The 16,736-nt window shown below is 36.5% G+C and overlaps 2 protein-coding genes across 2 annotated transcripts in view; both read right to left on the reverse strand.

Annotated features, from left to right (window-relative positions):
* The window catches only part of LOC113237510 (vesicle transport protein SEC20), a 12,194-nt gene extending 7,298 nt beyond the window's left edge, over positions 1 to 4,896 (reverse strand). The window contains exons 1-4 of the mRNA XM_026474011.1: positions 4,550 to 4,896; positions 4,197 to 4,369; positions 3,419 to 3,576; positions 1,898 to 2,001 (exon numbers count right to left, since the gene is read on the reverse strand). Of these exons, the coding sequence (XP_026329796.1) occupies positions 1,898 to 2,001; positions 3,419 to 3,576; positions 4,197 to 4,369; positions 4,550 to 4,687 (573 nt within the window). The 5' untranslated portion in view covers positions 4,688 to 4,896. The remainder of the gene's footprint in view (positions 1 to 1,897; positions 2,002 to 3,418; positions 3,577 to 4,196; positions 4,370 to 4,549) is intronic.
* Positions 4,897 to 12,094: 7,198 nt separating this feature from the next.
* Positions 12,095 to 15,815, reverse strand: LOC113237474 (odorant receptor 30a-like). The gene is made up of 5 exons (XM_026473965.1): positions 15,106 to 15,815; positions 14,698 to 14,818; positions 14,499 to 14,600; positions 13,278 to 13,433; positions 12,095 to 12,228 (listed from the first exon to the last, which is right to left on the reverse strand). Exons 1-5 carry the CDS (start codon positions 15,813 to 15,815, stop codon positions 12,175 to 12,177), a joined length of 1,143 nt encoding a protein of 380 aa, XP_026329750.1. The 3' UTR covers positions 12,095 to 12,174.
* Positions 15,816 to 16,736: the final 921 nt, after the last annotated feature.

Here is a 16,736-nt window from a genome sequence, read left to right on the forward strand (position 1 = left end):
ATTATTAATACAAAGATCGAACACTCGGAAAAAACACTCAGAAAAAACGAAAAAACGAAAAAACTCAGAAGTTCCGTGGCTTAGTTGGTATAGCGTCTGGCACGGTATGCAAGAAGACGTCGGTTCGAATCCGACCGGATCGAAGGAATTTTTTCTGAGTGTTTTTTCCGAGTGTTCGATCTTTGTATTAATAATTATAACACTTTGATATTTAAAAAAAAATTGTATCTAAAATTATATCTAAACTGAGGTAACATTATAGTCAGTCAGTTGTATTTATCACTCTCAGCGCCAGGTGGGCCGCCGGCCGCCCTCAAAAATTGAACTGTAACAGGCTACCATGTACTTTCGAACTTTACCTAACAGACCACGTGGCCGGCCGAAAAAATAGGAATAGGAATACAAATAGGAATTAAAATTTATTTTCGATTTTTGTCCTGACCAGTCAAAGGTTGCATCAGCAGGCTGACAATATAAGTTGTGCGTTCGGCGAACACAGTCAATTATTTGGCTGCGTTCGGCGAACACAGCCAATTATTTGGCTCTTCTCTTACAACTGATCCAGATCGTAATCAAGTATCGATGTCGTGCCTAGTGGTGAATTCCGTCTGTTTTTGGTGGAATCACGGCGTAATGCGCGGTCTGCTGGTAAAGTTTGAAGGTGTCACGCCGGCAGCCCACATGGTCTGCTACAAAAGTTGCTCGAGATCAGGCGTGGCGTGCAGTGAAAAAAATGCGTGTCCTGCGCGCCGTCCACATGGCCTGCTGCAGCAGAAAAACCGTTTGTTCCATGTCGCTGAGAGTGTTAAATCCCATGAAACAGTCGAAAATGAGTTCCAAAACAGTTGATTCGCATTCCTAGCAAAGGAATAAATGAGCTTCCAGCATGATGGAAGAAATGTACTAATAACGTGTGTGGGGTGAATTAACCCTACTTTAATTTAATTTCATTTTTATAATTTTCTTATAACAGCCATTTTATACTTTAACCCTTATTTTTATAGGAATCAAAATTAAAGTCAGGTCCATTTGCTCCGTTACAGATAACTTTTTGTTTGAAGAAAACTGTTTGTTTACGTTCAGATAGCATAATAAATAATATTTAATGGCAAGCAATTTATCTTGCTGTTAGATCATTATTAAATAGATGGAGTTCACACTTATCACATATCTTCTTAATGCAGTTTATATTTATTTATTAATATACTATGATAAATACACCAGTTATTATTACAATTTTATTATTAATAATTAATTTCACCTCACTAGCTCGGGAAGGCTTTCTTCCTCATTAGTAATCTGCGCGCAAAAGTGGTTATTGCACACTAGTGTGGAAAAGGTTTTGAAATTCGAACTTGACGATGGAAAAAGATAATGACACTTTCAACTACGCAAGTTATCATACATTACCTACTTATTTATGTAATATAAATCCGTTGATATATTTCATACTTATTATTGAAATTAAATCGACAATGATAACTAACTGTGTTTATTAAATTTGTTTTAATTCGTCGAAAAACTAAAATAAATTAATAATGACTTAGTCACACAAAATTAAAGTACAAGCAAGAATAAAAATTGATGCGGTGTAAATTCAGAACGCATACGAAGATAAACTTTTTCTTTTGAATAAAAAAACTGATGTTTTATAGTTCAACTGTTTTTCTTTCATCCACCTATTTCCTCGCTATAGTGAGGTGAAAAATTGTGTGTTTCACTCGGCAGCAAAGTTGTTTTGCGTCTCGTGTATTGAAACCCTCGCTACGCTCAGGAATCTATTTTTCGACCATTGCTTCCACCGCTTACTCAGGTTTCAATACATGCTTAGATCGCGTCAAACAACAACTTTGCAACCTCGCATAACAAATAACAATTCTCACTTAAAAATACTTACGTGTACTGCAGAGCTGGACGACACTAAACTGTCCAATGTAACTTGGCTCCTCTGTGTTGTATCTGCCAATTGTCTACTAATGGATAGTAACTGTTCTGTCACACCTAAAACCAAAATTTATAATTTAAATATCATATTAATATATGGTTTTTAATTATTGTCACATTTGGACGAAAATATTCAGGCCTCAATTTTAGTTGTCGTTTTTGGTCTGGTGTAATGAGTGTAAAACACACTCGAGCAAAAACAACAACTAAACTGGCTTAACCGACTTAAAAAAGGAGGAGGTCCTCAATTCGACTGTTTGTTTTTTTTTTGTATGTATGTTACGCGATAATTTGTGAACCGATTTTGACGATTCTTTTTTTTTTTTTTTGGAAAGAAGTTACCTCAGTAGTGGTCCCATTTAAGTTTCAAGAAAATATTCCACCACTAAGGGTGACAAACTAAGGAATGAATCCGGTTTTGCGCACTTTCCGTTAACCGATTTAAAAAAAACTAGGCAAATAAATGTATTCCACTTTGAGGTCACTTTGAGGAACTTTTGTGGTCAGGTTTTTTTTAGTACTTTGTAGTGAGATTATGTTCTCAGTCATTACAGGTTACAAAAAGAGGGTTATATACTCCAGTCTTCTATAGAGGATTCATAGACTCACTTGATAGGTTCATTAATTGTTATTAAATTGTATTGAGTGTGAAATAGTGCCTTTGATTTTATTTATTTAATCTCAATGCAATAATAATCATAATAATAACACACACACTCATAGCCCCGCACTAGAGAAATCCTGTTTCGCGTGTGCCATGGACACGCACATAGACAACCACTAATCACACCCAAACTCACAGGAGAAACAAATGTAGGCCACACAAATATTTCTCCCAGGAATCGAACCCGGGACTTCTGCATGGCAGTCCAGACTGGTAACTCTTCAACCATGGAGGTAGTTAAATTTAAAAACAAAGTAATAATAGTAATTAATATCTTATTGTTTAACCAGTCACTACTTTGTTTACTTTTTTTTTAATGCATAATTTGCATTTTTTGTTAAGGACAATGTTGTGAAAACCTGCATGATTAAACAAAAAATTAATATATCACTATTAATCCCCGTCCCTAATGATTTTGGTACTGCGGCATATTAGAGTCACACAGTGTCTTTAACACAACCCACAGCTGTTTTGGTTCACCATTTTTTTTTTTAATTATAAAAAACTTCACCAAAATCTTAAAATTCTTATAAACTTTAAAAAGAATTACCAAATCAATTAGCAAATCCTTTCACCACATTTGATAAGAAGAGGCGTATTTTTTAAAGTTTTTTTTTTAAACTTAGTGACGGAACGAAGAAGTTGTGTGCCTGTTAGTAAGCTACACTCCAATAAACTGGAACGTATTGTTAGTCACATGACTGCTTGGAAGCAGTAATAGGTAAGGTGGCAAGTACTTCCCTGGACAAAGTCTTCCACTAGGAGCTCCACTGCTTTTTTGTTTGATAATATTAATTATAAAATACTAACCTGAAGACATTTTAAGCAGCCCATCTCTATCAACTTTCTTATTCCTATTTCTGACAACGGATTCCTCACCATCTTGTGGTTTCATCAACTCTTCTCTTTGTTGTTTCTCTATAGCAAACAAACTACTAATGTTTGCATCTCGGAACTCTTTTAAAAGTCTGAAAAATCAGCAAAGGTTGCAACTAAGAAGCCACACACACATTCAAAAATCCACAGGGATTGCCTAGTTGGGAGATGATTGCCTCTTATGAAGGAAGACCTGGCTTTGAATTGTAACAAAAGGATTTTTGCCAGTAATCTTTCTGAATTACGTGCATGTTACCAAATTATTGCCTACTTTAATTGTGAAAAAAAACTGTAATGAAAAATGATGAGAATGAACTACAACTATGCTCAACAATGTACAAAATCCCCAACCCACAAGCCAGCATGGAGGACTAGCTCCTTCTCTCCAATTGAGATCCATTGACTTTTTTAAAATAGAATAGAATAGACATTTATTGCAACGCCACAACACACAGATACAAAAAAAAATATTGATACCACTTAGACAAGCAAAACAAAACAAAAAGACGTAATTAACAAAATTGAAATTAAACAAAATAAGACAATAACAAAGAAAGAGCAAAAAAGAAAAATACTAAATATAATGACTACAAATGTTGTACTGTCATGTCTTTTTTGACGTTAACCAATTAACTAACTGGTCTCAAACCAGGGAATTCCCTGTACTACCCATAACACCCAAAAGTTCAATTCTCAAATTGGTCCAACTCACCCTCCAAGCATATGCCTCTGTGATTCCAGCTCCACCATGTACTTATCATCACCACTCTCGCGGCCGTACACCTCTAGATTCTCCATCTCCTCTCTTAATTGTGCTATCTTTGCCCGTCCCTTCTCGTTCAATTCATTTAACGCTTCCATCGACTCCCTGCATTCTAAAATGTCCTGAAATTATTAAAAAATAACAATATCCTAAAGTTTAAGACCTAACAACTATAGCAAAAAGAATAACGAAATTGACTAAGCAGGCACTAACAGACACTTGGGTAGTGTATGCATGCTGACTTCTCTTTTTTTCAAATGGTAGATGTGAAGAAAAAATATTAAAGACATAGAGATCCTTACCTGAATTATAGCCTTCACCTGAAGATGGTACTTGGCGAGTCTCTTTACGAAGTTCTGATACGTAACATCAGAATTATCAAGCTTCGTAAATAATTTTTGATACGTATCTGTTGTACTTATGTCCAATTTCATGCTCATTTTCACGAAATATTGCGTTTTTTCTACACAAGAAAATATTTATCTCGGATTACTTTGCTTGCAATGTATTTGCTATAAAATTACTGCTAATTTTTTCTTGGGATTTCGCTAGTATCGAGTTTTTCGCTTGATTTCACAAAGTACTATAATATACCTTGGTCATTTAATATGACTTTCTGTTTTGTGCTGCTAACAAGTACCCCGCGCTACACTGGTCACTTGCTCTGACTTGCTCAACAAAGTCAGCCTAAATACAATAAACTGGTGAGCTGTCACTTGTCAGTCTACTGATTTAGGGTTGTATAAAATATCGAAATGATTTCATTAAATATTCGTCGATTTTTTTTTTCGATATATCAACAATCGATTTTTTTTTTTCGAGTATCAATTTCCTAATCAAGCAGCATAATCAAGTGCTATATTAATATTTGCAAACAATATCCATTTCATAGTTTGCTAAGCGTCGTTTTGTGGAATAAAATAAATAGGTATGTGTAGCTATTCAAAATGTAAAAAAATCATTCGCTAACAATTGGTAGACTTAGTGGAGCCTCTTAGCTCATTTAACTCTTTTCCTTCGATATTTTGCAGCAGACGACCACGATTGTACTTTTCACCTGATCTTTCTTTAATAAAATTTTCTATTACTTAGACACGTGTCTTTAATCTTCCGAATTTTATTTTATACATATACTTAATAAATAAATAGGCATAATTTGTGAAAATCGTAAGTTACTACTGGCTTTGGGAAAAATATCGATATATTTCTTTCAATAGATATCGATATTGTTTGTAAACATCGAAACGATATATTTTGTCAGTTGTCCATCCCTGTACTAATTGACACAACTATGACAGAATAGGTCTCACAGATGGCTTTTTTTTCTATTACAGTTTTTGAAGTTACAAGTAAAGAATTTACAAAAATTATTTTTATTTTAAGTATATTATGAAGAAAAAACGAAGAAAGAAATAGTGATGAAGAAAGTTAGAACTATAGTCCTTATTTTAAACCAAATTAGAAAAGAGTATCCTGAGAATTCCACTACCACAAGTGATAGATGATAATGGGATCTATGTGAAAGTAAAACATAAATATTGACTCCCGCCGCTTAAAAGGTCTATTTAATAAACCCAAATAAGTGAACTAAGTGATTTAAAAGAAAGTGAAAAGTATTAGTATAACTTAGAACTACAATGGCAAATATTACTGAGGATACCGATAATTAAACGAAGACATGGCTCAAAGGACTTATATCGAAGCCAAAACTATTAATAAAAAAAATGTGACGGAATACCAACATAGCCAAACCAACCGTTGATATTTTTTTTTAATTTATTAAGGCTTTGGCAAAGCCATTAGCCTAAACATGAAGTTTAATGGCCGCCACAAAGAGGATAGGCAATTTGTGGCGTGCTTGGATTGACTCGGGATTCCTTAAAACGGGCCGATAAGGGTATTTTAATTCGAGAATCGTATGATTTCGCGTTTTAATCTTCGATTAAGGCACAATAGCACTATCCTATTCCACTTTAAACTAGATTTCACAAAATAATTAAAAGTCAAAATAAAAACGACACTTTTCCCTCCAAATGGTCCAGAGCGAATCCCAACCGTTGAACGTCACTTATAAAGTTGCCACATTTTACTAGCTATGGCCGTGAGTATTTTCATCCAATTCTCATCACAATGATTTATTAACATGATCACCCTGCTCAAATGGATAAATGAATACCTATTTTAAATTAAGGATTTTATAGGCAAGTACAGCGATCATTGGGCAACTATAAAATCGGATTGAACGGCGTTTCCGGTAGCAGTGATTGTATCATGTTTATTTGGAAATAAAGTAAGAATCAGAAAGATGCAGAAACTTTAAGAGCCTATGTATGTACGTACACGGCGTCTTTTATACGCACCGAGGGACGACACACATTCCACTAACACGCGTTTACGGCGCCGCGCCGTAGTGAATCGATTCAAACGCGAGCACACATAATTTGCAACAACATCGCGATGTTGTTGCAAATTAACAAACAAAACTATAATAAAAACTATGTTTTATCTAATTTTGTTTGTACTATCTTTTTAAAACTTGCCTACGCGCAGTTGACCACCGTTTATAGCGAGTATCCGAGCGTTGTCGCCGCGTATAAAATACGCCGGGTGCATTGCTCCAAGTGTAGAAATAGACGCCATACTTAGAAATACAATATGAGAAATCGGCTTTATGTACAATTTGCATAAAACCGACCTGAAAAGTTCGTGGAATTACACCTATTTGCCAAGTTCTGTTGAAATCTGTTACCGGAAAATGCGCGAAACCGGATTCATCCCGTAGTTTGTCACCCTTAGAGGTGAATTGAAGAACCTCCTCCTTTTTTGAAGTCGGTTAATAACAAGCACCGAATCACACAGCACATTAATTTAAATGTATAATTAAAAGCTTTAGCAACGCTTACATGTTAACAATGACATACGAATTTTTACAGTGATTTAGAAGCCCGCTACAACGTTACAAAAGAAAGTACTTAACGTGACATTGTTCTGTGCATATAGCATTACATGTACCTATATTAATTTATCAAAAAAGTTAAGATTTCCGATGATATTACTGCGGCTCGTAACACAGGTTGTTAAGTATACATACGAAACCGCTATCAGAACGATACAGCATTATATTTCGTTTATTAGTTCTATCTTAAATTATTAAGTTTTAAGCGTAGTAACTTTATCAACTGCAGCAGCAGCTGGAATTATGTCGACCGCTGTAATTTCACTCGGAATCTCCACTTCTTCGCAGAGATTACTATCTAGGAATAAAGTGTGATGCCCAGAGATATACTTCAACTTTGTGCGACACGTGGGGCACACTGGCATTCTCCGTAAAGCCTTCTTCAAACACGTCGTACAGAATACGTGCCCACACTTCGTTGAAGACACTGCTTCTTTATTTATATTCTCGAAACATATTGGACATTTTATTCTCAAGTATTGAGCGATATTTTTTGACTTTTCCTGAAAAGTAGAAAATACTATTTAGTGACGTATGGACAAACAACTTTATTTAAAAGCTTTTTTTACCATACAAAACAAATTTTGATGTTGATTAACGATTTCATTCTATGGTTACCCACAAAAAGAATTGATGATTTTTCACCACACTAGCTTGTAAAGGCTTTCTTTCTCATTAGAAATCTATGCGCACAAGCAGTTTCTGCACGCTAGCGTGGAAACGGTTTTTGAAATTCAAACTTGACGATGGACTGTGGTGCACCTAAGGGCGCGATCCCACTATGTCGTGACGACATGTCGCGACAGATTGTCGTGCAGTTTACAGTGTCGTGGATTGTATATTTAAATTAAGTTGTTCACATATAGCACGACACGATTAACTGTCGTTCACGATTTTTTTATCGTTACAACGACAAACTGTCGTCACAGTGGGAACAGCTAGAACGACAGTCGTCTAAGATAAAAAAACGTCACGATAAAAAGTGACGACAGATTGTCGCGGCTCCTATTGTCGTCACGATCTAGTGGGAACAGGCTAGACACGACAGTCGTCCAACGATAATAAAACGTGACGACATAGAAATTCAGAACGCATCTGAAGATAAACTTGCACCTGATTTTCTTTCATCTACCATTTTCATCGCTATATTGAGGTGAAAAATTGTGTGTTTCGCTCAACAGCTAAGTTGTTTCGCGCCTCGTGTCTTGAAATCTTCACTACATTCAGGAATCTATTTTTGAATCACTTGCTTCGCTCGTGGTTCAATCAAAGCTTCCTTCGCTTATTCGCTAGCTTACTCAGGTTTCAATACAAGCACTCGCATCAAACAACAATTTTGCAGGCTTGCATAACTGTTACAGATTAGACAGTACCTACCTGTAGCGTTTTGGTCTATGCAAACTCTAGGACTAGCACGGTGAGAAGCGCGAGATATTACTATTCTCTATGCGAGAATAGCAGTATCTCGCGCAAGTCGCGCCCTGTCATGCTAGCCCTGCAGGTATAGTATAACTTTGATACGCTTCCTACTTGGTAGTACGATCGTAAACATTTAAGTTCACCTATTAGTATGTGCATGAAATCGCTAAACGCTATCTTATGGATATGAAAATACCCCTATGAACGACAGTCAATATGTATAAAACCGTTATAAAACAATGTAAAGATGAGTAACGTACCGCTTTCGTTTTCGGTTTTGTTGTTAATGTCTTACTTTTCCATCCTTGGTACTTAACATTACTTGCTTTTGGCGCCATGTATTTAAATATTTTACACTATATTTTGAATATTTTTCATTACTTCACCGAAATTTTTTGACAGCCATCTAAGTAAATTTTTGTTTTCTATTCTATTCTATGTCCTTAATGGCGGCCACTAGGCTTGGGCCAGTGTCAGTTTCGATTTTTGTTTTCTGCAGAATGTCAATACAACGGGCATTGCAAACAGGCTTTTTGTCTTTTTTATCAATATTTTGCTTAGAGAATGGAAAACATAGTCTAAGATCTTTGCCACGAGCTTTTGCCAGGAAACATGCATAGCTTCTTGTACTCTACCCTTAGAAGATGGAAAAAAACTCTACCTTAGAGGATGAAGAAAAAAATTATACTGAATGATCTTTTAACTCAAACTCTACTTCTACATAATATAGTGGCTATAGCAGGTACCTACAGTAACACAAAGAGGTACAAACAGAAAAAAAATTTTGTTTTATGAAAAATAAATAAATAGAATAAATTCCTTAGTAGCTCGGTAATACGAATTTATATAAGACTAGAACGTTCCAATTTCTTTAGAGCGAATTATTTCACTATTAATTTATTTTTGGTGAGCTGTTTTGTGCTCGAAATATCGTCCACATTGTTGAAACAAGGCATTGAAATGCCCAAAGATCCATTGTGTACTTGTGAATTTCTATCAACTTTCTTGAAATGTGTTTTACTAGAGTTAAACCATTTTCCTGCATACTCCGTCCTAATACATCCTGAACTATCGGAGCCAATTTTCAGAAAATGAGGCACTGCAGTTTGCTAAGTGCGACAAATGTCACAGAAGTACAATTAGTGTCTTGTGCTTGATATTATTATTTTCGATAAATGAGGCCAGTACATTATAAACATCTGTGTTGCATAAATATAGTAAACTTGTTATCTAGGTGGGGAGTGGGACACTGATTGCCAGGAGTTCGGACATGAAAGTCTCATGTTCAATTTAGTGGCAGGAGAAGAAGATATGGTTTAGATCCCCATAGGCCCCACATGAGCATGCAGGGTCAGAAACAATTTTGAGTTTGAATAGACGCGCTGTAGTTGTCACGTGACCAAATCGTAGCCTACAATTAGTGGAGGTAGTTTTTTGGCAAATTGAATCTTGCTGAACCATGGCTTCCGAGGGATAAACTCATGAATCAAGCGGTAGTGCTTCCCATGAAGGTATCTGTCATCCAGCCTTTTTTTTCCATGCGTCGTATAGATATCGTTTCGGTAGGTTTACCAGGTGATAGCTATACTTCGCGTAAAGGTCGACGTCCCCATCCTGAACAACTTCGTTTGCCAGCCTGTCAGCTATCTCATTGCCAGAGATGCCCGTGTGACTCGTGATCCAGGCAAGAGCGACAGAGAAGCCCTGAGCCGAGCATTTGAAGAGGAGATTTCTGGTTTCAAAAATAATAGGCGCTTGTTTAAGACTATTAAAGGGAAATCACGTTAGGGCCTGTAGAACGCTGCTTGAATCGCTGAATATTATTGCTTTTGACAGTCTCATTACAATCACATATTCAATTGCTTGCAGTATGCCGAAGCATTCACCTGTGTGCACCGAGGACTCGGAGGTAAATAAACTTTTCGAATTATTTTGTATTATGAATGGTAGACTCCCACGCCGACACAAGAGTTGTCCGTATGCTTTGAGGCGTCTGTGTAGATGTAGTGCCAATCCGGCCATTAATTATTGATTTTGTTATTAAATTCAGCGTTCTGAGTGAGGTCGTCCTTCCTTATTCCCAGACTATTTTCTATTGACTTGGTAACGAGGAAGTTGTAATTATATTCAAAGAGGGGAAGGCGGTTTGACTGGTAGTTGTTAGTTTCAATGTTCTTGAACTTCTTAAAGCTTTTTACAAGACAGGGTTCCTCTTTATGTCTCCAATAACTGAAAGAGCCTGCTACCCCAGCAAAATGCTGGACTTTATTCAATAGATATTTTGTTTGTAAAATACGGAAAAAGAACATATCACTTAGATATTGTCTTCTTAAATTAAGAGGTGGATCGCAGCATTCAACTTGTAGGCATATTATTGGACTGGATTTCATTGCCCCCGTGATTATTCTGAGTGCTGTTAATTGTATGTTCTCTAGCTTTTTTAAGGCTTCTAAATTGCCAGATTGTAGCAAAAAGGTTCTGTGGTCCAGGACGCTCCTTATTAGGGCGTTATACAAGAGTCTCATGGTAAGTGGGTGGGCACCCCACCAGACGCCATAGACGCCATCTTAGAATATTCAGATTGCGTTCGTATTTCGCCAAAATGTAGTCACAGTACGACACTCCCTAGTGTTTTGAGTCCATTACTCCATTACTCCTAGAAATTTTGCTTGGTTCTTAGCTGGGAGGGACCTATCGCCATATTTAACATTTATGACAGGAGGTCAGGAGAGAGGAAGGGACGGAGGTATCCGCTTCCTTGAGAATAGAATAACTGAGCTTTTGGATGGGGATAGATCTAGGCCATTATTTTTACAGCCAAATACGTAAGCTGGATAGCTCGGTAAGATTGTCGCTGATCGAATGCATCGCCCGGAGACGTACATCAGTAGGTCGTCCGCATATTGCAGGACACTTAAGTACCTGCTGATGGAGCTTTCCAGATCGAACGTATAAATGTTGAACAGTATTGGACTCAAAACAGAGCCCTGGAGTGAACCTTTCCAACCGGTTCTAGCAGTTGGATGAATAATATACCGATGATGATTAAAATGAAACAAGTTTAGCTATTTATTGCATAAGCGTGACCAACATTCAGTCAATAGTCGAGAGAATATTTATCGATCGCCACCACTAGCTGCTTGCAAGAGGGGAACATTTTTGCGTAATGAAATGTCATTTTACTCCATCTTCAAAAGAGACAGACTATAGAGGGCGCCAGGGTATTGATTGCACCTGGGAGCTACATGGTCTAGCGCCGGCGCTGAATACAACGCGATTGAGTGAATTTCTATTGTTTAAAGCGTGTAGTAAATGCTACGGACCCCGATTTTGCACTATGTGGCCCCCTCTTAAAAGAGTCACTGAATTTAAGACATACACTACACATAACATTGGATGATTTATAGGTAGAGAGAGCGTAGGGCGATGGCGATGATAGGCAACATGTCGACCCGTAGGTTTGCTAGGTATACTTACTATATACTTAATTGTAATAGTTTACATTAAATTTTACATGTGATTTTAAATTTACTTATCACTTAGCTAGTCTCGTTAATTGACTGCGTCCTTAAGAACTGCAAAAATGGAATACCCGTTGTACAGTGCCTGAAAGAAGAAAAATGACATATCAAATCATGTGTTTAAAGCATTAAAGGAAAAACCACATAAGTGACATTTTCCACAAAAACTCTTTAATTTGTATAGCTAATGGTAAGAAAATTACTATCTTTCTGCACGTAACACGAAACTCAATAAAAAAAAACTATAAACTTAAGAGTTTTATCTCCAGAAAGATGGTGAATTTCTTACAACTGGTACATAATTTGAAGATTTTTTGTGGGAAATGTCACTTTATATTTATGTGGTTATACCTTTAAGCAGAGGAAATACAGTATAATTCATACAGGGTTATTTGTAAAACACTGACGATTTCACAGGATTACATTACTGACAACATAAAAATAAACAACAACCAACAAAGTATGAATTTACCATTGACTTACAAAGAATTTACCAAAAAAGTGAATTAGTTTAAGTTAGTAAGTTTTTGTTGTACTATCTGACACTTTTAAGAACTGTATTTTATATTTATTCAGTTTAAAAAATATATTTATTCAATTATGTAAAATATAATGTGTTTTTTTAATTGAATAATAATAATAACGCACACACTCAACATGGCCCCGCACTAGGGAAACCCTGTGTCGCGGGTGCCATGAACACACACATAGGCAACCACAAATTACACTCAAACTTATGAGAGAAATAAATGTAGGCCATACAAATATTTCTCCCGGCCCGGGAATCGAACCTGGCACTTCTGCGTGACAGTCATGGCAACCGTTCGGCCGCAGAGGCAGTTAAATATTGTTATGAATATTTTTTTATTTAGTTGGTTGTTGGTAGTAAGTTGCCGCGTGCTTTCTTTTGCTACTGCACAGAATTATCACCATTTAGAGCCAACTCAAATATTTTTATTTTTGTATAAAAGTAAAATCAGAAGAATTATTAAAAGTGTCAGTTTCGATTAAAATACAGAGCTTGTCACTACAAATAATCCTGGTGACGTCGGCTTTTCTTGACGTTATTCAGGGCGGTTAAAGTTATGATGGGATAGGTACGCACAAGAAATAATAAAGAGAAAAAAAACTAACTTGACTGAATGTTTGAATACACATCATCGTTATGCCCCCTGCACTCAGCTGGTAAGGCCTTTGAGCCACCCTTATGAGGATTAGCAGATCCTTTTGCAAGTCTACCGGCCACGAGATCCAAGAAGTGTCATACGCTGCCAAAGCTATGCTTTCACTCTAGATAAATTAGATATTATATAAATAACAATAGATATTTTTAGGAAGTGTGTCCTAAGTAAAGAAAAAGAGAGCCTTGTGAGAAGTAGTGAAGTATTAGATTGTTAAAAGAACACATTGTTGCAATCTGTTGCTGAAGTGAATACCTACGAAGTAAACATTATTCTCAAACATCTTACAATTATAATAAACCTAAATATAAAATTTAATAAGTAAGTATATGCAGGAAAGCAAACGTTAATTAAAAACGTCATAAAAAGTACCTAAAAAAAACTAAACGTAGTGCTTAAATTCTCTTTGGTCTATTAGGCACTTTTACAAAAAAAAAGGTGAAACGGAATGCCCGGTTGGTAAAAATTCATATTATATTTCATTGACTTACAAATAAATGGACGACGGGTCTAATACAAAAACCACGAAAAACATGTCCCAAGTCAACCTATTCGAAATTTAAATTGTAATGTCATCGCAGTATCGCGCTGTCAGTCGAACAAATGAAGACTAAAGCGGAGTTTGGCGCTCTGTATACGATTTTAGCGCCTTACAAGTGCGGACACTTTTTAGCGCGGACCCGACGTCCATATAATTGTAAGTCAATGTTATATTTTTAAGAATAATTCATTAGTCTAAAAAGGGGGTATTCATTATCCTGCATTACAGTCCGCCTTGCCATGCGCCGCGTAATGCAGGGTTATGAACGTAGTCGTAAGCGTACAAGCCACCCTGCAATCTTGTAATGCGTCTTGCAAGACTCCATACGTGGGCCATATGCAGGGTGATGTGTGAGCAGTCTCCTGCCTGCGCGGCGGACTGCCATGCAGGTAGTGAATGGGCCGTTTAAACTGTCAAACTTGGTGTGCTCTTGACTGTACGCGTAAATTCTTCAGAAGGCTTTGTACACCATAAGATTCCAAGCCAAATTTTAGATATCGTTTAGAAATTAACTTAAACTGGTCAACGTCATCTATTGACGTCATATCGAAGTAACAACACTAAATAGAAATCAGTATCACTACATCCTTTACTTCTCTCGTCTCTCGTGCATTTATTTACTTATATACTTACTTGTATAATTAATTCATTTCCTAAGTAACAAAAAATGTAAGCGTTAAGTAAAGCTAGCAGCAAGAAACCCAAGAACGGAGCCAGAATTTTCTTTTCCTGCACCTGAAATTTCGTATAGTTCATTGTAATTCTGAAACCATTTTTGCAACCCCATACATAGTTCTACATCCAGTAGCTACATATGCATTAACACTCCTACTCCGTGGTAGTAGATACTTACCAATGTAAACATTATCGCATTCAAGCATAATTCTACAGTAACTGCAAGGTTCTGTACCAAAAAGAACTCTGTGAACACGTCGTTCATAGACTTCGAATATCTGCAATTTTACAAATCGATTTTTTTATTAGTACCAAGTGACAGGACGTACAAGTCGTGCGCCGGGTGATAAGCGACACGCCTGTCCATAACAATTGCAGTGCTGCTCTGAGCTTTAAATCATAAAGATGTGAGGGATCCCGCCACAGCGCACGTCACTCTCAGATATAAGTTGACAAGTACCATGAGCCTATAGTTTCACCACTCACTCAGTCCTTCCCTGTACGAAATCTTTCACAATGAGGTCCACGGCTACTAAAATTCAAAGCAAAGCATAGAATTACTCACCCCATCATACGGATGTGTTTTTTCACGATCGCATGAAATTCTTGCCTCATCGAGTTCTCGTTTTCCTGACTGTACGTCAAATCCCTCAATCTTTGTTGTAATTCTATCAACTGATCGCATATGTACATCGTGAGACTACAGACTATACCTTGCATAGCTAGTGCTCGGCACATACACGGAGACAACAATACTGTCAGGATCTGAGCTGCTAAGGCTAGGTGCATTTGACTCTTCAAAGGGTCAAAAGGCATCCACGCTTCCACAGGCATCTCAAACTCCAATTGAGCCACTATACAAAAAGTTCCGACAACTGACAGACACATTACCGTGACAAATATAACAAGAATTATCATCAATTGCCTTCGATCTTTAGAAACTGTATCCCCCGAATGAAGGATATCATTTATTAGAGCTCTTAAGCGATTACGGTGTGCTGTAAAAAAAAATGCTTTGATGGCAAAATGGTACGCAACGAGAGATTTATCTAAGTTTGACAAAAGCAAAGTAACTCCGCCATTCTTATGTTCTATTATCCCAATTCCAGTTATCACCAGAAACAAGACAGTTTGTAAGTGTATAAAGATCTCGTATATTTTATAGAGATTATATTGAATTTTCGACCAATTCTCGTCAGGCCATAAGCCAACTAACATAAGATACATTAAATTAAACTCAAAAAAATTCTCTCGCTCCACGAAATAACTGAACATTGTGATGACCATTTTGCAAATGAACATGATTGCAAAAAGAACTAAGGTTACTTCCATGAAGACAATACAATGTCTGCTATTATTATATAATTCGAGTTTGCTGAACTACTGCAATAACATACTATCAAATTTTAGCCATGGATTTAGTTTGTAGAGCGACGACTTTCGAATTTCTACTGATAAGTACCTACTTATTTCGTTCAAATAGAAAAATAGAACTGTATGTAATTTTATTTACCAATCTCAGCTTAATATTACTAATTATATTTAGAACAATCTAATGGCACTTAAGCAAATTAAAATTTGTAGTGGACAACATCGATTAGAGTTGCAACAAATATTCGGTATTCGGCTTTTTCGGTCTGTTTTTTTGGCCGAATATCGAATAGCCCAAAAACAGGAGGAAGAAATATAAAAAAACAACGTAAATTATTATGTAAATTTTGATAATAATAACGCAACACGCTCAAAGCCCCGCACTAGGGAAATCCTGTATCGCGGGTGTCTATGTGTGTGCCATGGACACACACATAGATAACCACAAATTACACCCAAACTCACGAGAGAAATAAACGTAGGCCATACACATATTTTTCCCGGCCTGGGAATCGAACCCAGGACCTCTGCATGGCACTCCATCATGACAACCGTTTGGCCACAGAGGTAGTTAATGTTGAACCTACTATACAGAAATTCGTGAAAGCGCTATTTGCACTTCTTTATAGATTTATTTTAGAATAGATCAAAGGAACAACATTATTTTTCTAAGAGATCATAAAGGTCACTCACAAAATTGTAATCATTATTATCGTTATTTTAAGTTTACTCATGACAAAAAAAACGCTAACAAAATCAACTAAGAACCTACCTACTTATTATTTGCAAACCAAACAAAGTTATTACATGTTTAATCAGCCAACA

This window comes from Hyposmocoma kahamanoa, unplaced genomic scaffold (genome assembly GCF_003589595.1).
Source record: "Hyposmocoma kahamanoa isolate Upper Pololo Valley unplaced genomic scaffold, ASM358959v1 93, whole genome shotgun sequence".
Classification (NCBI taxonomy): Eukaryota; Metazoa; Arthropoda; class Insecta; order Lepidoptera; family Cosmopterigidae; genus Hyposmocoma; species Hyposmocoma kahamanoa.